This window comes from Trachurus trachurus (assembly GCF_905171665.1).
Source record: "Trachurus trachurus genome assembly, chromosome: 2".
Lineage (NCBI taxonomy): Eukaryota > Metazoa > Chordata > Actinopteri > Carangiformes > Carangidae > Trachurus > Trachurus trachurus.
Window position 1 is genome coordinate 8,932,324 of NC_139914.1, and position 26,995 is coordinate 8,959,318.

Sequence of the window (26,995 nt, forward strand, 5' to 3'; positions counted from 1 at the left end):
ACGGCGTCCATAGGGGTCTGCAAGGGGATCTGCAGAGGGAGGAAGTCTTTAATTGAAAGGATCTGAAAGAGAGAAGGAACACTAGATAGAAGGAGAGATTGCAGGGTGGACTGAATGAATGACGGGTGTGTTTGCGTTTAGTTTGAGTTCATTTCACTACGCTGCAGTGGAGGGAAGTTCCCTCAAGTCCTCAGGGCCAAATGAATGAAGCTTAAAGAAAAGGTTAGAATACAGATATGCTCTGGTTTTACTCATGCTGGTTTTACAGCATTTGGCTCCATCAAGTGGCAGAAAGGAGAAACTGTTCCAAGGGACCTGAGACCTGCCGTGTTGAAAATGTCATTGATTTAAAACACTGAATTTTCTGCAGACATGCATGTATAAAAATGCTGCTGGCTCTGGTGATCCCCTTGACTTTTCCTCTAATTCAATCTGTCACATTTGTGGTTTTGGTGATGCTGATTTTAGTAGTGATCACCCCAAAGCACTGCTGCTTTTGTTGCACCAGCCTATAACATTGCTGTGACTCTTGTTGCTTTGTCTTTTTCCCAGTTGCTTTGGTCGAGTTTATTGATGAACATTTCAAAAGTAAAGCACCTCCCTTCCTTTTAGTCATAGGTATTTCCACCCTCCCCATCCCCCAGCCTTGTCTTGGAAGAAGGAAGTTCTCATTTGTCTTCTTACAAATTATATAATTACATTACGAAGCAATTAAAAACTGACCTAGTGACCTAATTTTTTTTTGTTTTTTTGCTACAGACGTTATATGGCCTGTTGGCACCTGGAGCTAATGGTGGCTTATTTTTGCTGATATCTAATCTTTAACTTAATAATGCTGTGTAACCGACACTTGTGTTGACTTCATTGCTCTATTGTATAAGTATTATGATGTTTTATCATTTGGCTTGTAATTAGTTTATGGTCGGATGCTTTAATATTCAATAACTGGTTAAAAACTGATCTTATCATTTATTTATAGTGAAGTATAACTATAAAATGGGAATACTCACCTGTACTTCCTTTAAATTAAGTACTTCAAGAGCTAATAACCTTTGTCTACTCTATTTCAAGTACAAGTAAATGTAAAAGTAGAAAAATACACTTTAGTGACTGGCTAATTACAGATTGAATGGCTTGTCTGAGCAACTATAATAATATAAGTGGTGTAGGAGCGAAGGAGAGTGACTCAGAGTTGGTCAAAAAGTCAGTGAATGGAAGTCATAAATTTACTGGTAAAGATCTAATCTAATCAGTATGACCAATCCTCTGAGGATTTGGGGGGGGAAAAAGAATGAGCCAGGTACTAATTAATTAAATTCCTAATCGTATACTGAAAAACTTGTTTATACTGTGGTTTGCCCTGTTTTTTGGGGGTTTTTTTCCAACAGGGATTAGATCTAATCTCAGTTTGTAGAGAAGGAGGGATTGTTTCCAGGGAAAATAATTACCAGAAACATTTCCTGAACTCTTCTGGTTGTATTGTTGCTGCTTTATTTTATGACCCCAAGATGAGGGTCTGATCTCGGGGTCATAAAACCCACCTTTGTCATTCCAGGAAATCTAAATCCAGGTGGTTTACTGTCGGTAAACACCGGCGCTGGTTCCTTAAACCTCTCTAGAGAGTTTGAACCCTCGATGTAACGTTTCCACGGCTGCTGTTGCCGAGCAATCTTATAGCATGGCACTCTAATCCCGTAACAGCCAAGTGAAAGGGAAGCAGGTGTAACAGGTAGTTATCTGACTGATGATGACATCCCATAACTGCTCCTAACCTCTGGCTGTGAAAAACGAATTGCTATAGACATTGATCACATCGATGTACAGTGTGTTATTTATTCTGGTAACTAGATATAACTGGTAATGTCCAGTATCCAGGCCTCTATAGATGGTGACAATGAAACTCCAAAACAAACTCCAAACTGCTGTAAGACACATTAGACAAAATAAACAGCAAATCAGAATTGAAACAGAAAATGCCAAACTAATTCCCTTTCCCATCAGCTTCATCTGCACTGTGTTTAGTGTTTATTCGAACTGCAGCATTTGACCCCATTGTCATGTTTCAAAATGTACATTTTAATATGCATATATATATTTGTTTTTCTTTGGGAAATAGGCCTACCACTCAGCTGGGAAAGCATGGGAAAGGACTCTTGATCCCCCACCAGATGAATGTTATTGGGTTGAGTTCAGCTGCCTGTAATAAGCTCCTGCTGGCTTTTGTCCGTCAGGCCTTTCCACCCCCCAACCCCCCCGTCGGTGCTGGCTAAACATCAACAGCAGGATAATGTGTAAGTCTGTTATCATTACACTGTTGGTGTCAGGATAATAGTTCACCTTGGTTGCATGCGACGAGATTTCTTAGAAACACACACAATCCTTGAACGACTGAGATAGGCGTTGTGTTTCCACTCCAGCACCTCCTGCTCCCGTAGTTCTTTCATGTCAGTGCAGGAAACACCTGTACTGTGTCTGTCATCGACGGCACGCCTCGTTATTTATAGGATATCCTCTTCTGTGTCCACATCAGGTGCCTTTGTGTTTGTGCAAGCAGCCACCACAATATGATAGAGGGCGAGCAAACACAACAACCCAAAGTGAAATTTCATGCGGTTTATTTCCAGTTCCTTGGAGAGATTAGGATTACAAAAGAGTCATAACATGAGGAGTGCCACACTTTATTGCCTCTTTATCAGGAGTGACACATTTTCACTCCACTATCATGAGTTACAAGAGGCTGGACAACTTGATATTTTTGCTGAGTAATTCTGATATGATTGCCATGCACATATAAAGACGTTTATTATTATTATTACTATTTCATCCTGACAATAAAATAAAACAGCTGGCCAATGACAAAGAGTGTTTTAAACTAGAGCATAGCCATACTAACTAGCCATATTAAACACCTAATAATGCACAATATGAATTAATTTTCATGCAGTTGACAGAAATTGTTGATATTGGAATTTGGCAATGATATCTGAGAACAAGGTCTGTTTATAAATGGCAGAGGGACAGCTGCCCTACCTTGTGCACGTTTAGAAAAAACATAAATATACTGTAGCTATATGAACCTGTGTATTATTTGAATAGCTTAGTACTGAATGCACAATAACAAGCTGCGTTTATACATGGGCATAATACACAATGTTGTAAAAGGCAGGGGTCCCTGCTCCATCTCTTCGTCAGTTTGGGGGCCTGAAAAACGTTGAAGACCCCTGAAAAGGAAAAGGAAAAACATAAATAAATAATCAATATAAAATTCACATATTAATAAAATAAAATAAACCAAAATAGAGTTTGTTTTTAATGCCTTTTAGTTTTCCAGTCCATCAATAGTGAAACAGCATTTCCAAAGCAGGGTGCATGACTGTGTTCTTATATTACACATGTCTTCATCAGCCAATCGTGTGAATGAAGAGCAGAAGGCACAGCCAATAGCAGGGCGGGGGGATTTTCAGCCAATCAGGTGGCAGCGGGGGCGGGACCACCCACCGTGCCTCTTTAATAATCTTTTCTGGTGGTGTCGCCTGCCCGTTGAGTCTGACCGAAACATATAGTGTAACACACCTTTGGGCAGTTCCGGCCTCTTTGTCAGCAGCTGCAGACAGATGTGAGGGGCGAGTTAACGCCGCATGGCCCGAGGAGCAGCAGTTTGGACAAGAAAGTTGGACGGAAACTAGTCGGTGGGGACTGGGGTGAGGGAGGAAAACCATGGACCAAGGCAGCAAGGATGGTAAAACCAAAACTAACCCGGCAGCGACGGCGGGGCTTTTGTCAAAGATATTTTTCTGGTAAGTCGAGGAAACGCGGCTCAGCGGGTTATTTAAAACACCACACCGAGAGCTTGCACGTTTTTGGTTTCATTTCCTCAATACCTCATTGTAGAACAGACACCGGCTACTAAGTGTAAACTAAAAAAAAAAAAAAAAGATAAAAGAAAAAGAAAAAGAAGAAATAATTACTACTAACGAAAGTCGCTAAAATGTCGCTAAAAAGTTTTCACTTTGTTGAAAAGACAGTAGAAAACGTCCCGGGATTTGGTTTTACTGCAATACAATGCTCGTTTCCTGTTGACTCATGTGCTTTCGTGACAGTAACCCTAATGGGAAAGTTGTGTCTGCGTGCTTGACGCAACTCCTTTCTTTATTAGTTGCCATGGAGACCACAAAAGGATTGATATGGATAAGATTGAAGTCAGTCAGTGATGGTCTCTAGCTCAACACACTACTAGACCAAGACTAGACCGACACTAGAGCATGACAAGACCAGAGCAGATCGAGACCAAGACAAAACCCAAAACCAGAGTAGACCAAGACCAAGACAAGACCAAGACCAGAAACCTAGACCAAGACTTTTAGGGGCTTGAGACCAAGTCCAGACCAAGATCAGAGCAAGCCAAGACCAAGACTTTGAGGTTGTTGAGAGCAAGACCAGATCAAGACCTGTACTAGTACTCATAATGATCATGTGGCTTGATATTTACATTATTGCTCAGATGAATAATATAAAATCTAAACCATATTTAATTGAAACAAAGTTTGGATTGAACAGAATAACTCACTAAGTCACTCACCGTTGACCCTGGTGACACCAAGTCTTTCAGATGGTTACACGAGCAGATACTTTAGTAGAACAATTTTAATTAACTTAAAGTTATTGAATTACATCACACAAACCAAAGTGAGCGAATGACAGAGAGACATTTGCAGCTGTGGTCTTGACTGGTCTTGAGAAAAAAAGCCAGTATCGACCAGACCATGACCGGTATCGACAACACACTGTATCACACTCAATGTTTAAATAGTTGTATTTTGTGGCTCCATCATGGGTGCTACAACGGGTGTAACCAGCTGCAAGTGTTTTAATAAATGAAGTAAAATATGATCATGAGTTGCTGATGATGCATGATGTTATTCCTCCTTCAGGTGGCTCAATCCGTTATTCAGAGTCGGGAACAAACGCAGGCTGGATGAGGATGACATGTACGAAGTGCTGGTGGAGGACAGGTCGGAGAACCTGGGTCAGGACCTGCACAGGTAGAGCGGCCTTTTACAAAAAAGAAAAGTCATCATCTACAAGCAAGCATGCATCACCTGTTGAAGTTTATGATGGATGGATGGATGATTGTTTTTTATGTCAGGAAGAATCATATAATCACAGTTAGACTGCACTTCTCGATCTCCAAGTGGAGTCATAAAGACTTGTATAATTTATGAAAACCAGTGTCAGAGGAGAGCTGGCTGCACCAAAAGATAAAAGATGCATCATCATCCTCAGTTCACAGATGAGCTCCTTTAAATTCCCAGCACATCCCTGCTGCTGTTGGCAGGACATCCGTGTCCATTACTTACAAACTGACCAACCCTGATTTGCAAAGCAGAATATAAAATAGATGGGTTTTTTTTACCATTTTTACCATTTACCATCATCATCATTTGGTGTCGATCATAAGCTGAATTACTGTTACTTGTGGTTTATTTGTAGATAATATACTGTATATGACACCCATCCATCCTGTTAGGGGAGTTTTCTTATGTGTTGAAACTTTTTCTCATGAAAGTGCATCTCTGTCTGTTTTCACAACTCTGCTTCAGTGTGTTTTGAGACTTGATGTTGGGTTATAAAAGAGGAAGAGAGAGGAAGAAGTGTAAGAATCAATAAGTTAATATAAAATAGTCAAAGTCAAGGACGCACAGTATTGATAGGATGTTACTTTAAAGGTTAAGGACTGATATGAAGAATTAAAGCAGAAGTAAGCGATCCGGTCGTTTTGGTTAATGCTGCGTTCGAGGCAGGCTTTTGAAACCGTAAATTACAGCTTCAAGTCACGACTTACGACTTTGTAGCGTTCCAGGCAACCCACTCATGTTTTTCCGACCTGTTTTACCTGTGAAAGTCACTATAACGGCCACTCGTAACTTCCGACCCGTGAACTCGTACCAGATCGAACTGGTACGACTTCACAGGTCGGAAAAACACGAGTTACGAGTTGCCTTGAACGCACCATAACGTCTTGTAAGCCGATGGAGTTAGCAGCCCCCGCCCTCGTCATGGATCTATTGGTCCTCGTCCCTACGTCACCACATTCAGGCGCATCCCTTGGCTGCACACACAGCCCTGCATGCCGTTCTCTCTCCTCATTGGATAAAAATTGTAGGATACGAGAAACGTTTTCTCCTCGGCTCAGAGCAGAGCAGAGGGACTGACAGACCCGTGTTTCGGTCAAACACTCTATGTAAGTGATTGCTGTCGGAACATATAACTATTTAAGACTTATATTAACACAAAAATATCGCTTACTTCTGCTTTAAGCAATACTGTTCATTACTACTTCAACTCAAGTGATGCAGTTAAAGGTTATGGTAACAGTTAATGTTTGTTTCTCCAAAAAGAGAAAACAAGTGTTGCAGTCGGTGGGTGCAACCGTGACCTTTGTCAACCCTTGAGTCAAACATTTCCAGCGTTATCAGGAAGCTGCCGTCCGTGCACTGATGGGATGTTTAGCTTTGGAAAAACTGTGTCAGATTAATAATTGTTGATGTTTTACTAACGACACGTGCGGCTCAATAACAGGAACCAACATTGGAGTCTCCGTCTGGTTCCCAAACACAAACACCCACACCAGTTATAATCAATAACGCTTCCTGTCATAAACTCCTGGGAGCTTCGGACTGTAGTCTCGATTATGAAGCGTGGAATTGTTGATTTCACAGCATCCGGCCGCTGACGATCGATTACGGGGTCGTTTTGGAAAAGGCTTCTCATTTGGCAACGCAACTTGTTTCCTGCCAGCGCTTAAATTGACGGAGAAATTTTGATTGTCAATGGTCAATTGAGGGTGAAATTCTGTCCTCGGGGCGTCTCAGCTCTGTGAGTTTATCTTTTTCCACAGAGCTGAGACAAGATCACTGAGTTGAACAGGATATGAAGACAAAATAGAGGTATCGTAGAAGTAAAACTGCACAAAAGTCAAATCTGTATTTCCTGTTGTCAACAAATACAATGAAAATGAAAATGAATTGATGCCGTAGTTATTAAGCCCGACCACATTCCACATTGTTGCACTGGAACAAAGTCTTATCTTGTAATAACCCGCAGCTGATTACCTTCTTATATATGAAGTTATGAAATATCTGGGACCTTATAGGGTGATAATTACTAACCACCTTCTCCATAGTGGCTGTTGGCATGCAAATACAGGTTAGAACGGGTCTTTGCTGAACAAATACTCCTGGATTTGTTTATTGTTGCATGCATCGCTGTCTTTGATCATGCAATTATCCAATTCCTCCAGGACGAGTTCCTGACTCGTCTGCACGTGAGGCTCGTCGTCTTATCACGCACAAAATGACCTCAAATGAATAACAACGACCTCTCTCTTCTCACCACAGACTCTGGGATCTTGATGTCCAGAGGGCGACCAAGGAAATGAAGCCACCGAGCCTCAGTAAAGTCATCATCAGGTGCTTCTGGAAACCGTACACAGTGCTGGGCTTCTTCACCCTGGTGGAGGTCAGTGTCACGAATATTGCTCAAACTCTTGCTCAGATGATTTTAATTTGCTGAAACTCATTACAACAGTGTCATTAAGTTGTACAAGCATAAAAACAGGCAAGATGTAATATAATGTTTTTATATATAATGATTATTGTGTTGGCTCATGCAAGGGAGATAAGAATATGTAGATGTCAACGATCAACAGGTTTTCATAAGAGCGTGTTGTGATTCATCATTTGTCCCTGATAATATTCATGTCCTCGCTGTAATTATTGTGTTGTGACGCTCACCCTTCTCCGTCTCCTTCGCCTGCATATCAGGAGGTGATTAAAGTGGTCCAGCCAGTAATCCTGGGGAAGGTGATTCAGTACTTTGAGAGTTACGACCCAGAGGACAAGACGGCTTTATACGAGACCCTGGGCTACGCCGCTGGTTTGTCCCTCTGCACCATCGGCCTGGCGGTGATGCACCACCTCTACTTCTACCACGTGCAGAGAACAGGCATGAAGATAAGAGTGGCCATGTGTCACATGATCTTTAAGAAGGTCAGTAGGAAACATGATAAAGAAGAACGTAGTGTCACTGAATTGTGCTCTACTTGCCCATCAAGGCTATGCGTTGTGTCCTGTTGTCCTTTAAGAGCTGCATTTAACAAAAATTGCTTTTGATAATTCCTTTCTGTGATTGTGTTTCATGATGATTCCTGTCTATTTTTCCAGTCTCTGTGTCTCAGCAGTTCAGCCATGGGGAAGACCACCACAGGCCAGATCGTCAACCTCCTCTCAAATGACGTCAACAGGTTTGACGATGTAGGTGAAACCGTAGACTTTTAAAAGAGAAGACACACAGGTTGCTATTTTTGCCTCCAGGTCAAAGCAGTGTAAAGTAACTCTCCCTCTCTCTCTCTCCTCTTCGCCCTCCTTCTCCAGAATCCACCTCACAACAGGGCTCATACTAATATTTTCCCAGCACTGCACAGGCATTTTCTATTTTATTTTTTAAGACAACACGACTTTAACTGAAACACAACTAGAGGAAAAAATCTTGGATGCAGATGAATTGGAGATACAGGAATTCATCTGCATCCAAGCTGCAGCAGTAAAAATATTTCATGATTAAGACATCAAAGACAAGTAGATATTTTATTCAGGTAGAATTGGCTTGCTGTGAACAATTGCTCCAATCTGGCCCACTGAGAATCACCACAGACTGGTTTGTGTTGCCTATTACATTAGGAGTAAGGGGGAGCGCCATCCCGGGATTTAAACTCCTGGAATGTGTCTGACCTAATTTCACTGATGTGAAGGTTAAATTCTTGGCATGCTTAGAGTTGTCGCCTGCATCGGTTTGATCTGTGTGACGTATTGTTTGTATTACGTGTGTGGTAACATGTCTCCTACAGCTAGCTGTGTGCCAGGTCCTGCTGCGAAAACTCACTTTCTCACTTCTTCAGGGCGTTTTGTTTCTTGGCAGTGGGCTCTTAATTACACCATGTCAGGCCCCCGTGCTGTTTCTGTTGACTGACTCTGCCCATCATGTAAAAAAAACCCACCCAGGCTGTGTTGTGATATGTGTGTGTTCTGCATCTACAGGTGACAATCTTCCTGCACTACCTGTGGGTGGGGCCGCTGCAGGCGGCGGCGGTGGTGGGCCTGCTGTGGATGGAGATCGGCCCATCGTGCTTGGTGGGCATGGTGGTCCTCATGTTCCTGATGCCTGTGCAGACCCTGTTTGGAAGGCTGTTTTCTAAGTTCAGGTAACAAAAACATGAGTGGAGGTAGAAGCTTGTTGTCAAAGCTTTTCTCTTTAGTTTAGTTTATTAAAGGGACAGTGTGTCATTAATCATTTGCAGGGAATGAGGAGATGGTTGCACCAGATTTCACCGGTCCCAGCATGTACTGTAATAGACAGAAGACGCAGACCATAAACTAAAATACAAGGGAAAACCTGATACATAACATGACACAAATAGACCAAGTCAAGTGCAAAAATCACTATTGCCAACTCAGTTGTTTTGATAAAGATCAGATGTGTCCTAACATATCAGAAACATACAGTAGCATCATGTTGCTACTGAGATGCTGCAGCCTACAAATGATATTCTCCAGGTGTAAGGGAACATGCTGCTTTGGTGTATGACTCCTTATAACAGTAGTAGTAGTTAGTAGTTAGTCTGTTTTAACAGCCTCAGGCAGAAGTGCTGTACCCGTTTGTCATGTAACCGCAGCATAACCATCGTAAATTATTGAACACATGCAATGAGGATAAAGGTCAATATTGATGTTGCAAAGATTGTTTTGTTTTTTTTGCAGGTTAGGCTTTTTATCTGTAGTATTTAATCAAACACATGTTCCACTTTACAGGAGCAAGACTGCAGTTCTGACTGACAACAGGATCCGCACAATGAACGAGGTGGTGTCTGGAATCAGGATCATCAAGATGTACGCGTGGGAGAAACCCTTCGCTGCTCTGGTGTCTGATGTAAGAAGGTAAAGCTGTGAAACAACTCTTCAAAGTTAATGAGTAGAGAGGCATCAGCTGAGGCAACACCAAGCAGATTTTTTTGCTGTGTCACTCTGTGCATACTTTATCTGTAGCGGACAGATAATCACCAGACAGCTTGGTTAGATTGGTAAGGCTTAGGTTATTTCTTTTGGGTGCATAAAGTAAAACTTGAGGAAACAAAGTATTTTGTAATAGATGAAAAATCTTAAAATGAGGAAATCTTGTGATCAGGAGATGACAAGCCTGCACCACATCCTCGTTCTTTCTTTTTCTTTTGTGAGTGAACTCTGGTTTTTAGCTTTTTTTCACCATGTGATGCTTCCCAAAAATTGATGATGTTTTCCACACACACACACACAGACACACACAGTCCATCACATGCATGCATAACTTCGTTTAGATGCAGCACATTTGATTTTTAGATCTGTTAGTTTCCAGCGCCTTCAAAACTTTTCATTCATCGGCTTCAACACGATGCCACAGTTTGAACCTCATGTTGTGATGAGGTCGGAATTAAAAATATTTTTTTAGCAGACATAAACAGGGCTTTGTGTAGAAATAGCGTTTTGACAAAGTGAGCTTTGTCAAAACGCATCTCTGCGCTGCTCTGTGGTTGGAACCCAAAAAAAAAAATCTCTCCTCTGGCAAAGCTTTTCATTAGTCTCCACAGCCGCTCCTAACTGGATCAAGGATTAAAGCAAACCCTTAGTAGATTCATGTGCTTTTAATAAAGATATTTTTAGATCTGCTGATGAGATACAACCATCCACTCCTTAGTGAGGAGTGAGTTAGGACATTTCACTGCACATATTTGTTACCATACGTGTCGTGTCGTGTCATGTCATGTGATGGTTTGACACTGTTTCCATTCAGGAAGGAGATCTCCAAGATCATGAAGAGCTCCTACCTGCGAGGCCTCAACATGGCCTCCTTCTTCTGTGCCAGCAAGGTCATCGTCTTCATCACCTTCACCCTCTACGTCCTCCTGGGAAACACCATCTCGGCCAGTCGCGTGTTTGTGACGGTGTCGCTGTACAGCTCTGTGCGACTCACCGTCACGCTCTTCTTCCCCAACGCCATTGAGAAGCTGTTTGAGACCCGCGTCAGCATCCGCAGGATTCAGGTAGCCTGAAGCTTCAGCAGCATTTCCAACCATTTCTAACTAGAACTCTCTTTTTTTTCTTTTTTTAAACAAATGCCCATCATCAAAAAAGTAACAATAACTTTGATACATAACTAGATTAAATAGTATTCACCCTTTCCCCAAATTTCTAATGAAAAGTGAATGTTATCTTCCCTTATAACCCAACAAGTATCACATTTATCTACTTAAACTCTACTGCATGTTGTTTCACTTGTTGGCTGATGTTACAGCTCAAGCTTTCGTGATTTATTATGAAACTTCAGCCACATCACATTGACTTGACTCACTGGTTATTTTTCTTATAAAGAATCATTGCCAAACCAGGAGTTATGAGAAGTTACACAAGACTCTTAACTAGGTGTGCATGTTACATAATACTTGTGGAGATGATAGCGCAAGTGGTTTCACTCTTGATTTTTCGCCTTTTAGGAGTTTCTGATGCTTGACGAGATCAAAAAAAGTGGAGCTGCTCTCCCGCAGGACGAGAAGAGTGAAGTCTCTGTGGAGATCCAGGATCTGCTCTGCTACTGGGACAAGGTCAGACCCCTTGTTCTCACTGATAATACACACAATGAACAGCCTGTGCCAGTTTCCCTGGATTAGGGCCCAGCCACAAGGAAACCCAGGCATGCACATCATGCATTGTTCCTGTGTTATATCATATTATGTTTAAATATGTTTTGTATCATGCTGGCGGTTATGTGGAGAGAGAGAAAGAAGCTTAACTCATTCTAGGAGCAATAACAAAATCTCTTTGTTTAAATAAATATAAAATAAATATATATACTGTATATATATTTATATATATGTGTGTTTTTCAGAGTCTGGATGCACCGACTCTGCAGAACATCTCTCTAAATCTGAACTCCAACCAGCTGGTGGCTGTGATCGGACCAGTGGGAGCTGGAAAGGTCAGTTTACATTTTCCTCATTTCATTCTCAAAAGCAGCAGGTCTCTCTCATGTCTTACTTATCTCTCTGTTTCTGTGTGTCCATCCAGTCCTCCCTGCTGAGCTCCATCCTGGGAGAGCTGCCGAACGAAAAGGGGGTGCTGAAAGTCAAGGGTCAGCTGACCTACGCCGCCCAGCAGCCCTGGGTGTTCCCTGGTACCGTCCGCAGCAACATCCTGTTTGGGAAAGAGCTGAATCCCCAGAAGTACGAGAGAGTCATCAAGGCCTGCGCTCTGAAGAGGGTGAGACACGGTGTAGTTAAAATACATTTATGCAGAGATCAAATGAAATGAGTACATACTCCATTAATGATGAAGAGTTGAACAAACAAACTGTAGATTTAGAGAACAGCAATGGTAACAAGTCTCCAGTTACTGAAAGTAAAGTGTGAAAAATGTCTGTGTGTGAGCATCTCATGTAGCTGAAATAAGAACGACACTGAGGTTTGTGGCAAAGCCTTTTGTTCGATGCAGGACTCGTCGTAGTCATGTTGCCTGAGCAAAAAAAAAACCACTTCCTGTCGGCTTAATGGCAGTGATAACTTAACATACACTACAGGGCAAAAGTGAGGAAGCAAGATCAAATTTGTGCAAAAAAGATCATAGTTTCATTGGTGTACTGGTACTTTGCAGCAAAAGTCACTTATCAGGATACAATACAGAATACATACAGAATATCAGGTATTTGGGTTTTCCTTGCTTACACTTTGCTTTCAGGGCCCAAAGCATCTTTTTGAAGTACACCTCCCTCTCCCTTTTCTGACCTTTTTCTATCATCATGACTTCCAGTTTCGTCTAGTCTCTTCAGGGTGTAGTCAACTTTTGTTGACACCATTAGTTTTAGTTTTGCAGTTTCTCTTTCAGCGTTTACGTCTTTCCTCAATGTACAAATCTGTACTCTTGTTTTCTTTACTCAGCTGTTTCTTTCTAGCTATTTCTGTAGTAGTTTGTCAGAGGTATCAACACCAGAGGTATGAGCAATCTCTCAAAAGCCAAACAGCTAAAGTGAATAATGCAAACGGTGATTTGTTTTTTACTTTTGCACTTAAGTTGTGACTCTTGCACATCTTCTGGTCTGGTAACTTCAATGTATAGCTAAAGGTAAATTTGAGGAAAATGGTGCATATCAATGAAAGCCAAGTCTGATCACGCAGTAAATACATCCCAAATTCATAGAACTCATACTGGTTTTTAGGAAAAGGCAACGTGAACACAAACTTGAAGTTGCTTCCAAGCGTTTGTCCTGTTGTGTTTCTACTTTACTTACAAAAACAAACTGCTTTACACTGAAACCAGATGAAGTACGTCGACTCTTGACAAGCCAGGTTTAATTGTTGCTGTGTGTTGCCATGGTAAGGAAATTGTGAGGTCATCATAGCTGCCCAGTCAGAGAATAAATTACATTAATTATATTGAGTGTGGTGGTGGCAGATGGGAGCCTGTGGTGACTAATAACACAGGAATTGTGTTTTTGATGCCGAATCAATGGAGCTGTGTAAGAGAGGGGGGGCTGACTGCAGCAGGATACAGAAGAGTGGGCTTCACCTCATAGTTTTTGATAACGTAGTATTGGTAACATGACGCTAATTTTAAGTGATAGTTCGACTGGTTTGGAATAAAATGAACCCAGGACAGGACACACGACTCGCTGCGCTTTTCTCACAGATTTTCTCCAGCTAGCATTTTTCTAGTAAGCAAAATGTGGTGTCGTTCTCTACCCTGAAATTCCCGGCCAAAGGAGATAGATACCTGTCGCCAAGAGCGGCTCATTCAGATCCTGTGATTCATTCATATCTGGAAAAACCAAATATAAGAACAAATATTAATGCACCGCAGTCGTGCTGAATCAAATCTGAGCAAACACAGATAAAGTCGTGATAAAGAGGATTAGCTGATTTAAAAGCAAACATTGGAAACAGCGTGAAGTGGGGCTGACAGGAGGAGCCTCGGGCTGCAGCTTCGTCACCGCCGTGTTTCCTGTGAAAGAACTGGTTTAAATATTCAATTTCACATGAGTTAAATCTCAGTTTTCAAGGCCCAGTTCATCCAGTGGAGAGAGAAATTCCTCAGGCCATGACTGATTGACACCTGTTGCTCCTTCACATGTGTGTGAGTTTAAGCCGTTGGTTGTACTGACACTTAGCCTCGGTGACCTCTTCTCCCCCTTACAGTTGTAAATGAGTTACTTGTGAGTCCCGTGACTCCACTACAGATTATATTTGCTCTCTACTCAGACCAAACACACCTATAGCCTTTGCTCTGACATATAGCCTTGCACACACACACACACACACACTCTCCTTCTGGTTTATGTGGCTTTATTATAGATCATAAACCAGGGTCATCTTTTACATGGAGTCATATAATGTTCCTGTCAGCTTCGATTGGAGACAACAGACATGTGCTGACTCACCCTGCGCACAGACGCTCATTTCAGGAACTGAATTATTGTCTTTGCGTAACACAGTGCTGCGTTTCCTATACGCACTCTGGGTGGGATCCAGGTTTAGCTCAGGTAAACCGACTCTACAGCTTTTGGCACCGCACTCATTAGCTGAGTGGAGATTACAGGCCGCAGCTGCTCAGTGCATGTTTAGGCAATAAATCGGTAAATTGCAAACGTCCACCCACACGCCCTGCATCACAGGCACAACAAGACATGTAAGGGTTTAACTTTGGGTCCTCGCTGTTGGTAAATCAGTAAAGTGAAATACTGTTGAACTTATTGGTTTAATTCAGGAACCCTCCCTGTTTTGGTAAAGTGAAGTTTAATAAGAAACACAAGGAGATAAGTCTGTTTTTAGTGATCCTTATAATGTGTGTTAGTCTTATTCCCAGATTCCTGTTTGATCTGGACCTAAACCCATTTACTCATCATGCTCATTGAGATAACATCTGATCCTAAGCACCGGTGTCTAGGTGATTTATAGAGATCAGTTTGTTCCTGTTCATGATGAACTCACTGACCTGACTCCTAACTCTGCAGAGGAAGAAACGCCCTAGCTCCTTCTTTTTTTTATTGTATCTGTCTTTATCAGGTGTTTATTTGGGAAAGTGGTGCATTAGTTCTCCACACATGCTCGAGACATGCACATTTCTTAAATCAACAATGTGTTCCATGTTTTTTTTTTCTCCCACATGCTTTGAATGTGCGATATATTTCAGTGTGATCATTGTGTTTGTTTTATTGTGCTGTCAGGACATGGAGCTGCTCCCCGACGGAGACCTGACCCTGATCGGAGACAGAGGGGCCACACTCAGCGGGGGACAGAAAGCTCGTGTCAACCTGGCCAGGTAAGATCAACAAAGAAATTATCACTAAATTAACACACGCACACATATACACAGAGGATAACTAATAAATAATTGAAAAACTGTATATAAACTGTGTATAAAAAGGGACAAATCAAATATATATATGATTTTTACCTATTTATATACAGTTTTTGTATTATTTAGGTCGCTAGATAGATAGATAGATAGATAGATAGATAGATAGATAGATAGATAGATAGATAGATAGATAGATTAAAAAAACTGGCTAAAACTGCCACAAGTCACAAATACTCAATTTAAAAACAAGAATCTTAATTAAAGCAACAGAACCTGAACCTATATTATATATTCAAGTATATTGTTGGAATGCATGAAAAAACTCGGAGGAAAGTGCTTTATATCTTGTTTTATTGTTAAAAGAAGCAGCTAAGTTACAATACAATACAATCTATAGACAAGCAGAAGCTGACAAAGTGAAATGTGTGTTTGTGTGTGTGTGTGTCCTCAGGGCTGTGTATCAGGACGCTGACATCTACCTCCTGGATGATCCTTTAAGTGCAGTGGACTCTGAAGTTGGGAGACACCTCTTTGAACAGTGAGCGACCACCTCCACACAACTACCCACACGTTCTCATCACATGAGGGTTAAGGCCTCGCACCGCTTCGACGTACAGTACATGACACGAAACAGGAAAACACTGTTTGTTTCGTTCTGGTCAACACGCCCTGGAAAAGTGCTTCAAAGCGGGAGCGGGAAACCTGAGCGTCGGACCACAGCAGAACCAAGTTCCAGTAAAGAGAGACAGGAAACGTATCTACGGTTACTGTACACGGTGTTTTCACTGTTCGTACTCCTGCTCATAGTTTACAGAGCGATGGATATCAGCCGTGGCTTGGTTGAGAGTGTTAGTCCTTGGATTGTGTTGCTTTGTTAAAAAAGAAAAAAAAAACATCTCTAGTGAGAACAGACAAAGATGAAGGAAAAGTGTTTGAACTAAAACCAGGAAGAGGTGCGGTGCAGCAAGTGTCAGACAGACAATTGAAGTTGGCCCCACGCTTCCTGTTGCTCCTGCTTCTTGGATAAAACAGTCACACAGAACATTATGTAACTACGATGGAGTATTAGGGCCACAATGAGAAAAAAGAAAATCACAGACTTCGAGAATAAAGTCAAAAGGTCATAATTTTACGAGAATAAAGGGGAAATTTTATGAGAAAAAAGCAGCGACTTCATCCAAGTCCGACTGGTTCTTTCTGCATTTTCTTAAATATTCTTTTCCTGATACTGATACTGACGACAATGTGCCAAAAGATTGACAATCTCCTTGATTGTGAAACCTACAACTTCACGAAATGCTCCACGGCCTCATTTTAACAACTTTCCTCCTTTTTCTAATGCTCCATCGTATGTAACACGCAGAATAATTAGAAGTGAACATTTTGTTTCTCTTTTTCTCTCTGGAAACTGACACAGTCTTCTTCTCTGTGTGTCCATCAGGTGCATCTGTGGCTTCCTGAAGAACAAGCCCCGCATCCTGGTCACGCACCAGCTGCAGTACCTGAAAGCAGCCCACCAGATCCTGGTCCTGAAGGAGGTGGGCATTGCATTTGTTTGACAGGTGTTTTACCCTTTAGACAAACTGAAGAATCTCAGCTTAATGTTTGTAGAGAAGCAGACTGAAACAACATGTACAGTACATGCAGTATCTGTGTCTTCAACCATAAACGTTTCAAAGGTTTGTGTAAACCCGATGTTGTGGTGTTTAGGTGCTGGCAGCTGCGTGTAAACATGAGCGCAGATGTGTAGTGTTCTGACTTCCTGTGTGTGTGTGTCAGGGTCACATGGTGGCGAAGGGGACGTACACAGAGCTGCGTCAGTCTGGAGTGGACTTCACCACTCTGCTGAATAAAGAGGAGGAGGAGGAGCAGCAGCAGCCGCCTGCCGACGTCACCACCAGGAGCCGCACTCTGTCCCAGAACTCTGTGCTCTCTCAGACCTCCTCCGTCCAAGATGGAGACCAGTTACCGGTTCGTACATCACTCACGTCTCCTCTCTGAACTTTAGCAGCTCCACATTATTAAAGCGCTTTGTATCCTTGTACGGTCCAGTTCTGTCCTGCATCTACGAGTGATTATATTAAATATATATTGGATATAAGCTTCATATAGAAGTCATAATCTGTAGTTTTTCAAAGTAATAGAGAAAAACAGATGAGAATTTGTCATGTATAACAACGTGATGCTTTGAACTTCCTTACAAAACAATAATTAAAAGTAAAAACTTCAGTTCTGTTCTGGTTTTATTTCAAATATACAGATAATTTGGGGTTAAACAGACAGATCATGGCCATGAAACAGAAATTGCAGCCTGAACATGAACTGTGCTTTGATTTCCCCTCTTGTTTTTCCACTGGAGGCTCGCTCTGTTTGCTCTCCACCCTGCTGTCAACGTTTGTCTTGAAACTGATTCATTTTTGTCCCTTTGTGAGTTGTGTAACCTCTGTGTTTGTTTCTGGGGTGGCGCAGGCGGAGCCGGTGCAGGCGATGACAGAAGAAAGTCGCGCTCAGGGAAACATCGGACCGGGTCTGTACGTCAAATACCTGCGAGCCGGAGCCAGCATCCTGTTTCTGGTCCTGGTCCTGCTGATCAACCTTCTAGCTCAGGTACAAGAGAGGGAAACCATGAAGTAACATGATTTTACTTCCTCTAAATGAAGAAATTTAACCATTTAATGTCCCCCTCTTTGTCTTTCAGGTAGCATACATCGTGCAGGACTGGTGGCTCGCTCACTGGTGAGAATGAAAAAAAAGAAAATAGAGCCATTGTTTGTATTTTCGTCACCAGTTCTTTGAGAACTTGTTCCTGACTTTGGTTCCACTTGTTCTGCTCAGGGCTGACGAGCAGGGGAAGGTCACTGTCAACAGCACCATCATCCTAAACGGAGTAAACGTCACCAGAGAGCTGGACACAGACTTCTACCTGGGCGTTTATGGAGGTGAGCTGAACACTTATTGTTTACTCTGCTCTCCTGTTGTGTGTGTGTGTGTGTGTGTGTGTGTAACTGTGTGTAACTTTCTGCCGCCGCTGCAGGTTTGACAGCAGCCACCATCGTCTTCGGCTTCATCAGGAACTTCCTCCTGTTCAACGTGCTGGTCAAGTGCGCACAGTCACTGCACAACCGCATGTTCACCTCCATCCTCAAAACGCCCGTCCGCTTCTTCGACGTCAACCCCATCGGTGAGGAAAACGTCACGGCACCAACACACGGACCCAAACAGCACAAGAGGATCAGATAATTGTGCTAAAAATGAAGTGCAAATAATAGAAAAACCACAATTATTTGTTGTAAAAGGGATAGTTCAGCATTTTGCCACCATAATCCCTATAGTCATTGCAGTAGGTTTATTACCTTTAATTATCGGTGCATGTTGCTTTGAGATCCGCGGGGAGAATTTGGCAAAAATGTTGTTATCCCTTTTAGGTTTTATATAATTCACATGAAGTTGTTCTTTGTGGAAAAGTTGGAATAGAGGGTTTAATGTATTACTCTTTGGAATTAGAGAGTGGTTAGAGTGGAGTGAAAAAAAGAAGAAGAAAGATACAAGTTAGTAAAATCTAAAACAACAACAACAGTGTTAACGTCTGATGATCTCTGTCTCTGTGTCTCCTCAGGACGAGTTCTCAACAGGTTTTCGAAGGACATGGGTCAGCTTGACTCCAACATGCCGTGGATCATGGTGGACTTCATCCAGGTGAGTCAGCTGAATGGAATTCAAGGCCTAATGGAACAAAGAGACTTTTTAGTTTTTTGGCGGAAGTTGAGAAAGAACGAAGGATAAATATTTGTTAGAGGGAGGAAAAAAAGAAACAGAGAAGTGTGTCCAGTGTAATGTAATGGAGAGAATTAGTCATGACTTGATGAGGAAATTGGCTCCACATGAGCTAAAGAGATGGTTTGTCTTTCTCCGAGTAGTTGTTCCTGCAGATTGTGGGCATCATCGCCGTGGCAGCGTCAATCATCCCCTGGATCCTCATCCCCGTGCTGCCGCTCCTCCTCGTCTTCCTCTTCCTCCGTCGCTACTTCCTGCAGACCTCCAGAAACATCAAGCGCCTCGAGTCCACCAGTGAGTGTCTTCTCTTCGTATATGTGGTTTTTGAAATACAGAAGAAATACTGAACTGTTTTTCTGTCCCGCAGCTCGGAGTCCCGTCTTCTCCCACCTGTCCTCGTCCCTTCAGGGCCTGTGGACCATCCGAGCCTTCGGCGCCGAGGAGAGGTTCCAGAAAACCTTCGACGACCACCAGGACCTGCACTCAGGTTCCTGCCGACTCTCCTCCGCTCCTGCAGCTCCACTGCTGATGATGACAGATCCAGTCTAACAACAGACTCCCTCCTCTCTCCTCAACAGCCGCCTGGTTCCTGTTCCTCACCACCTCCCGCTGGTTCGCTCTCCGCCTCGACGGCATCTGCTCCATCTTCGTCACCATCACCACGTTCGGCTGCCTGCTGCTCAGAGACCGTGAGGACGCATTTTGCTTCTTGTCGCATCAAGCTTTGCAGGATGGTGTGTGTGTGTGTGTGTGTGTGTGTGTGTGTGTGTGTGTGTGTGTGTGTGTGTGTGTGTGTGTGTGTGTGTGTGTGTGTGTGTGTGTGTGTGTGTGTGTGTGTGTGTGTGTGTGTGTGTGTGTGTGGAGTCTGATGGTTTTTGATCTCCTCCTTTTTAGAGCTGGAAGCCGGCTCCGTGGGTCTGGCTCTGACCTACTCCGTCACCCTGATGGGGATGTTCCAGTGGGGCGTCAGGCAGAGCGCGGAGGTGGAGAACTTGGTGAGGAAACAGCACTGTCCTTCAGCTGCTTGATCGGGTGATATTTTTAGATTAGAATAAAGTATTTTAGTAGTTTTTGGCGTTTCATCCAGATGGAAACAGCGTTTTAAGGGGGTGAAAACTGTATTTACCCTCCATATATATCTGAAAATGCCGCCCCAGTGTTTTTGTGTAGACGTCAAAAACAGATCTTTTGTGATCGTCATATTTGCTCTGACCAAGGTTATTATAGTTTTTTAAATTTTCATTAGTTTTTTATTTCTATTTAGTTTTTCATTTTGCTTTTTTGTTTCAGTTTAGTTTTAGTTTAGTTCAACAAGTGATGAAGCAGTTGTAGTTCAGTTTGTATTTTTGAGGAATTTTTATTTAGTCTTTGTTTTAGTTTTTCAGGTTTTAGGAGAAAGCCTCTGTCAGACTTTTTTGTGGGATTTGTCCCTTAAGTTGCATCCCATAATGTTCCCATCAGTTCCATTCACTCTTATCAACCTGTGGATCGTACTCCAAGTCGTCCCATATTGAGCTGTGGCGTTTTCTTCTCTAAGAAAACTACAACTAAGATGATGTAATCTCACTCAACTTTAGTTATAGTTAGTTTTGTGTTGTTCATTGTAGTTTTTATTTATTTCTCGTTTTGGGAAAAATTTTAATTCTTTTGATTTATTTCAGTTAACTAAATAATTATTAAGAAAAAGATTGTTTAGGGCGAAGCTCCGTTTTGGTGTGGACGAGATCTAACTCCGGATGACTGGTCTTGTGGTTGATCATCTCCTCTTTCTGCCGTCAGATGACCTCGGTGGAGCGGGTGGTGGAGTACACTGAACTGGAGAGTGAAGCACCGTGGGAAACCCAGAAGCGTCCTCCTCCCGACTGGCCCAGGAAAGGCCTGGTGACCTTCGACGGCGTCAGCTTCTCCTACAGCAGCGAGGGGCCGATGGTGCTGAAGGACCTGAGGGCCATGTTCAGACCCAAAGAGAAGGTCAGACGCGTTTCTACGACACGCACACGTACGTTAGCTCGATGTGACGTCAGAACAGGATCTGAGGATGTTTGTTCCTGTGCCGCAGGTCGGGATCGTGGGCAGAACGGGAGCTGGGAAAAGCTCCCTGGTCTCGGCTCTGTTCCGCCTGGCAGAGCCTCAGGGGAAAATCTACATCGACGGGGTCCTGACCTCGGAGATCGGCCTGCACGACCTGCGCCAGAAGATGTCCATCATCCCCCAGGTGAAGAAGCTGCGACATCTGGTCGATGTGTCATCATGTTATTGTCTTCTATTGGACTTGATGGACGTTTGACCTCTTCCTCCCTCTTGTGTTGTTCTGTTTTCCAGGACCCGGTGCTGTTCACCGGCTCCATGCGGAAGAACCTGGACCCTTTCAACCAGCACACAGACGAGGAGCTGTGGGGCGCTCTGCAAGAGGTCGGTACACACACACACACACACACACACACACACACACACACACACACACACACACACACACACACTTACTTACAAAACTTATCTTGATGAGGTAATCATCAAGATAACTCACTGCATCGCCGTCTGGTACGGGAACAGTTCAGCTGCCGAGAAGACAAACAATACACTGACTATTTTACACACTATTTTACAACTAACTGCAACAGATGCACTTTATTTTTGATGTATTTTTTAAATTTTTATTTCTCTTTTTGAACATTTTTGAATCATTGTCTTGTTTTAAATGCGTCTCCCTGTTATATCTCCAGTAAACAACATGACATAGGGAGAACGGCTTCTCACTCCCATGTTAAACACGGTTTTTCATGAGAGTGACAATATAATTGAATTGAATTGAATTGAAGATTAAATGGAGAGATATTAAAGGGATATTTCTATTGCCATAATCCCTATAGTCCCCCGCCGATCTAAAAACAGCTTGCACTGACAATTAAAGGTAATGAATTTACTCCTAAAACTATAGGGATTATGGCAATGGGAGAATTTGCCCAAATGTTGAAATATCCCTTTAACTGAAGGCGACACAGACAGAAAGACAGAGGTTAATTGGTGCTTCCTTATCGTTAAAACATTTCCCTGTGTGTGCAGGTGCAGCTCAAGTCGGTGGTGGAGGAGCTGCCGGGGAAGCTGGAGACGGTTCTGGCCGAGTCGGGCTCTAACTTCAGCGTGGGTCAGAGGCAGCTGGTGTGTCTGGCCAGAGCCGTCCTGAGGAAGAACCGCGTCCTCATCATCGACGAGGCCACGGCCAACGTGGACCCCAGGTACCAGACCGCTGAAGACCTGGACCCTGAGTCCAGGAACCACGCGGTGTCTCTGTTCCCACTGGCTCACCGAGTATGTGTGTGTGTGTTTGTGTGTGTGTGTGTGCAGGACAGACGAGCTGATCCAGAAAACCATACGGGACAAGTTCAGAGAGTGCACCGTGCTCACCATCGCTCACCGCCTCAACACCATCATCGACAGCGACCGCATCCTGGTGAGCACCGAGCACCACTCATAGGACTCATAACAAGGCATCATGGCACATTTCCAAAAGCACACTCATTTCAAATATGTGTTTGATTGTGATCAAAACCTGTTCAACCCGTCTGAGACACTAAACATAGGCGTCATTACAAGTTGCATATGTAGGTCAACAACAAGCAGCCGTCTCACACACACTGTTGTTCATCAAATAACATTTCCAGCACTGAACTCACACGTGGTTAAAAAGCAGAAATGTGAATGTAACCACTGATCATGTGCAGCTGCTGCTTTGTTAGAAAGTAAAACAGACTTGTATTAGTTCCCCTTTAACATTTTAGGAGTGCATTAAGGGTGCAGACCATAAATTGACTTGCAAAGCAAATATTCACGTTTACTTTTCATTCATGATCCTCACACACATTGGCCTGATTCCAGAGTCTTTGAGTCGCCACCTCCATGTTGCACCAGTGTTAAAAAAACAAAAAAACAGGAATGTTCTGGTTAAACATGTGAAAGTAGATGGAAGTAGATTTACTTGCACCCATTTAGGGGCAGCTAGTCTGCAGCCCTGTACTGACTCTGGTGATGCTGTGTCCAGGTTCTGGATGCGGGGAGGATCCACGCCTACGATGAGCCTTACACCCTCCTTCAAGATCCAGATGGCATCTTTCACAAGATGGTGCAGCAGACGGGCAAACAGGAGGCAGCCGCTCTGCTGCAGGCAGCTAAACAGGTGAGGGGACGACGGGCGTTTGCTGCTGCTGTCAGAAAGTTTTTTCTTTGTTGACATCCTAAACCAGTGGTTCCCAACCTTTTTCTTAAGGGACCCATATTTTTACCATTGAAAACTTTGGTGACCCTGCCCCCCCGATGTAAAATAAAATAAGGAACATCATAACTTCTTTTACATGAAATACTTTATTATATTTCAGTAATTTAATAACAGCATGGAACAAACAATCAGGAGAACCTGTGTATGATTACAACATATTTCTTCAGAACTTGTACTTTTAAAAACATAATTGTGTTTTTAAAAGTACAAGTTCTGATGAATATGTTGTAATTTTACACAGTTTTTTTTCTCATTGTTCCATGCTGTTTTTCAAATTCATTGTGACTGATATTGCCCTGCTGTATATTATGTATTTAATGTTTTAAAACTGTTGATATTCAGTCATCTATTGATAGCCTATAGGCCTATAATTTATTTGTTTATCTATTTAAATACTTAAAAATGTTTAATGTGGCCCTTGGATTTTGTTGATTTTGTCACATATATGAATTAAATGCTTAGCCTACTCATTTATTTAACATTTTAATTACATTAAAATTATTAAACCCCTTAAAATCAAGAGGGCTTCGCGACCCCCCCTGGATCTTTGGCGCTCCCCTTGGGGGGTCCCGCCCCCCAGGTTGGGAACCACTGTCCTAAACAACACTGACCTTTGTTCCCGCTGCTGTGTGCGCTCAGGCCTACGAGAACAGGAGCCGCTCCACTGTTTCCAACGGTCACGCCGAGACGGCCGACGGTAACCTGGTGATCTTCGAGACGACCCTGTGAGCACCGGGAGCTTTTGACCGAGGATTCAGACGGAGCGTGTGCCGGTGCGCTGCCCCCCTCCCGAAGCACAGAGGGCCTCGTCGTCACTCAGCTGCTGAGGAGACTGAGGAGGACGGAGAGGCTCTGCACAAGCTCCGGGCCTCCAGGGGCCCAGCCGCGTGTACGCACAAGACGCTGAGAGAGCCTGGAAATCACTGCTGTAAAAACTGTTGACATAGACACTATTTATTTTCTATGTTATGTAAACTATTCGCTGCTCAGTTCACTGATGCCTTAGAGATATCGCTTTGAAACAATCGCACAACCCTTTTAGAAACTGTAAGTGCCTTATTTTGAAGTTTGTAATAGTTTGTACATGTTAATTTAACCACTGATCACATGCAGCCTGTTCTACGGTTGCCTCTGTTGATACAAAGGATTAATCTGACAATGACACAGCAGGTCAGTGAGAATATTTTCTATGTCGTACTGAGATTATTATTGTGTTTCCAAAGGCGGCTCCAGCCTTAAAGAACAGTGTCAGGAGATGGAAACTACTTTACAGTCCTGCCTCCTGTGAGGGAGCTCAGGTGACAATCTGAAGAGCTGCTACAACCACTATCTGACATGTTAATGTTTGTTTTTGTTTGGTGTTTCTTTTTTCAGCTGCCACTTTGTACATTTGTGATGTATAATACAACATAAACAACTAAAGAAACCTCACTGTGTTGTTGCTGTTTGGAATAAAAACACATAGGCTACGTACAGATGTTTTTAGCTCATGACATCAGCAGCAGGAAACTGTGTGGAAATAAACACTCAACAATGGAGTTAACAGAGTGGAGGAGCAGTGGTGGTCTAACTCAGTGGTTCTCAAACTTCTTTACACCAAGGACCCCTAAATTGACACAAGTTAGACCACGGACCCCCATTGGACAAAATTTTGAAGCAAACATGAGAAATACACAAATATTTGTTCTAAGACTGAAGAACATTACTTTTTCAGTCATTGTACGTTCAAATTAGGGCCAATGGCGTGAATTTTTGCAAATATTGTACAGAAATTTCTAGAAAAAAGTGGTAAAAGTTCTGTAAATAACAATTCTAGAAAAAAGTGGTGAAATTTCTCCAAAAAAAAAAAAAATTCTAGAAAAAGTGGTAACATTTCAAAAAAAAAAAGTAAAGTAAAAAAAAAAATTAAAAAAGAAAAAACTTCTATAAAAAAGTGGTAAAATTTCAAGAAAAAGTTGGGGACCCCCTTGAACCCTCTCAAGGACCCCTTGGGGTCCTCGGACCCCACTTTGACAACCATTGGTCTAACTGGACATGTTGGGGCCTGGTGGTCAGAAAGTCCAGTATCCAGTTGCAGATGGAGGGACATAAAGTGTCCATTGATGGGTTGTGTGTGTTTGTTTGGAAACAAATCACAGGTCATATGTTTGATGCAGGTGTGTGTGATGATATTATGAAGCCTTAGTCTTGTGTGTCCCTAAGAGACACACAACAGTCCACCACAGAGCCCAGTTCACTGACAAAAGACAAGTGTAAAGTTTCCAGAGGTTTATTTGACATAAATGTAGAAAAGAAGCAGGAGAGTAAATGAAGACAGAGACGCAGCAGCAGCCTCCATGTTCATCATCTCTGTCTCTTCTGACACAGACAGTCCCCGTGAGGACAAGCGGATCCGATGGAGTCTTCAGGACCTGGACGGAGCTGCAGGGAAGAGAGGAGAGGTGAGGACCAGACCAGACTTTGTGCTCTAACAGTATGTGGAGATACGTTAGTGTGTTCATGCAGACAGGCTGGATTGTTGACTTTGTACTTTTGTAGTCGTCTTAGAGCGACAACAGAACTGATTCATGTTTTTACAGTTTATTTTCCACTTTGTGGTAAAAAAAGAAAAAGAAAAAAAAACTACCGTCCCTTCATGTAAAACTCTTTGTGCACACTGAGGAGAGAGTAATGATAACATACATGCATGCATTTTTAATATAACATTTGTAGCTATATTTTTTCTGCATAGTGTAAGTGTGAGAATTAGAATAAGAACGTGTTTGTCAACTTTATTAATGTTTAAAATGTAAACTGCAGGTTTTCTGTCATTTAAAACTAACCTGGTGTAATTCTATACTTTGACCAGCAGATGGCGCCAAACCACCACTGGAGCCAGGAGTGAGCCACCTCAATGTTTCTGGATAAAACACAATGTAAGTGTGATTTGTAGCTGAACTGTTGCAGGTCAAACATTTCTAAATGTCAGGATGAGTGTGACTAAATGTTTTTTGTGTATGTGTTGTCCCAGGTGGAGAGTCAGAGGTGTTTGTGAACATCACACTGAAGATGAAGCAGGAGGAGCTGACTGACTGTCTGCACAGAGCATTTCTTTATTTGTTATTAATGCTAGTTTGTTTTTCTGGGGTTCCCTTTGGGACCTCATTGATGTGTAGCCATGTGTGTATTCAGTAGGTTTATACGACCAGCTAATTGTAACTGTACATACTATAGCGCTATGATCAACAATCCTTATATATATACATATAGCCTAGAAGGACTTTGGTTACAGTTACAGTCGTTACAGGAGGATGTGGTTTGTGTTGTCATGACAACAGGAAGCAGCAGCCTCAGCTTTAATAATAATAACAATAAAAATGCACTGTGACGACGCCTGTGTAGAAACTGTGTGTTTTTCTATTGATCGTCGTAGCTTGTACATTAAAAGGTTTTGATAAGTAGTTTTGTGTTTTGGTTAATTAATTATTTACTTCAACACTTTCGTTATTTCTCTTTTATCCTTGTGCTGGAGTTG

The 26,995-nt window shown here is 42.5% G+C and overlaps 1 protein-coding gene across 1 annotated transcript; it reads left to right on the top strand.

The window, feature by feature from the left end:
• Window positions 1-3,533: 3,533 nt before the first annotated feature.
• On the top strand, window positions 3,534-24,884 carry abcc4 (ATP binding cassette subfamily C member 4 (PEL blood group)). Its single transcript, XM_083985001.1, has 31 exons — window positions 3,534-3,797; window positions 4,932-5,042; window positions 7,398-7,518; window positions 7,824-8,048; window positions 8,223-8,312; window positions 9,096-9,259; window positions 9,867-9,992; window positions 10,882-11,131; window positions 11,582-11,689; window positions 11,974-12,063; window positions 12,153-12,344; window positions 15,301-15,395; window positions 15,886-15,972; window positions 16,876-16,972; window positions 17,214-17,405; window positions 17,904-18,041; window positions 18,133-18,170; window positions 18,270-18,373; window positions 18,469-18,615; window positions 19,051-19,130; window positions 19,352-19,502; window positions 19,576-19,695; window positions 19,787-19,897; window positions 20,103-20,203; window positions 20,988-21,179; window positions 21,268-21,423; window positions 21,531-21,620; window positions 22,272-22,444; window positions 22,554-22,659; window positions 23,248-23,382; window positions 24,121-24,884. The coding sequence occupies exons 1-31, from the start codon at window positions 3,718-3,720 to the stop codon at window positions 24,208-24,210; spliced, it is 3,960 nt and encodes a 1,319-aa protein (XP_083841127.1). The 5' UTR covers window positions 3,534-3,717; the 3' UTR covers window positions 24,211-24,884.
• Window positions 24,885-26,995: the final 2,111 nt, after the last annotated feature.

What these genes read in the sequence shown, in the direction of transcription:
- abcc4 (XM_083985001.1), top strand. Translation starts at nt 3,718, where the DNA reads ATGGACCAAGGCAGCAAGGATGGTAAAACCAAAACTAACCCGGCAGCG. An exon ending in CTGGGTCAGGACCTGCACAG is followed by an intron (nt 5,043 to 7,397) that starts GTAGAGCGGCCT and finishes TTCTCACCACAG; the next exon opens with ACTCTGGGATCTTGATGTCC. An exon ending in CTGCCTGCTGCTCAGAGACC is followed by an intron (nt 19,898 to 20,102) that starts GTGAGGACGCAT and finishes CCTCCTTTTTAG; the next exon opens with AGCTGGAAGCCGGCTCCGTG.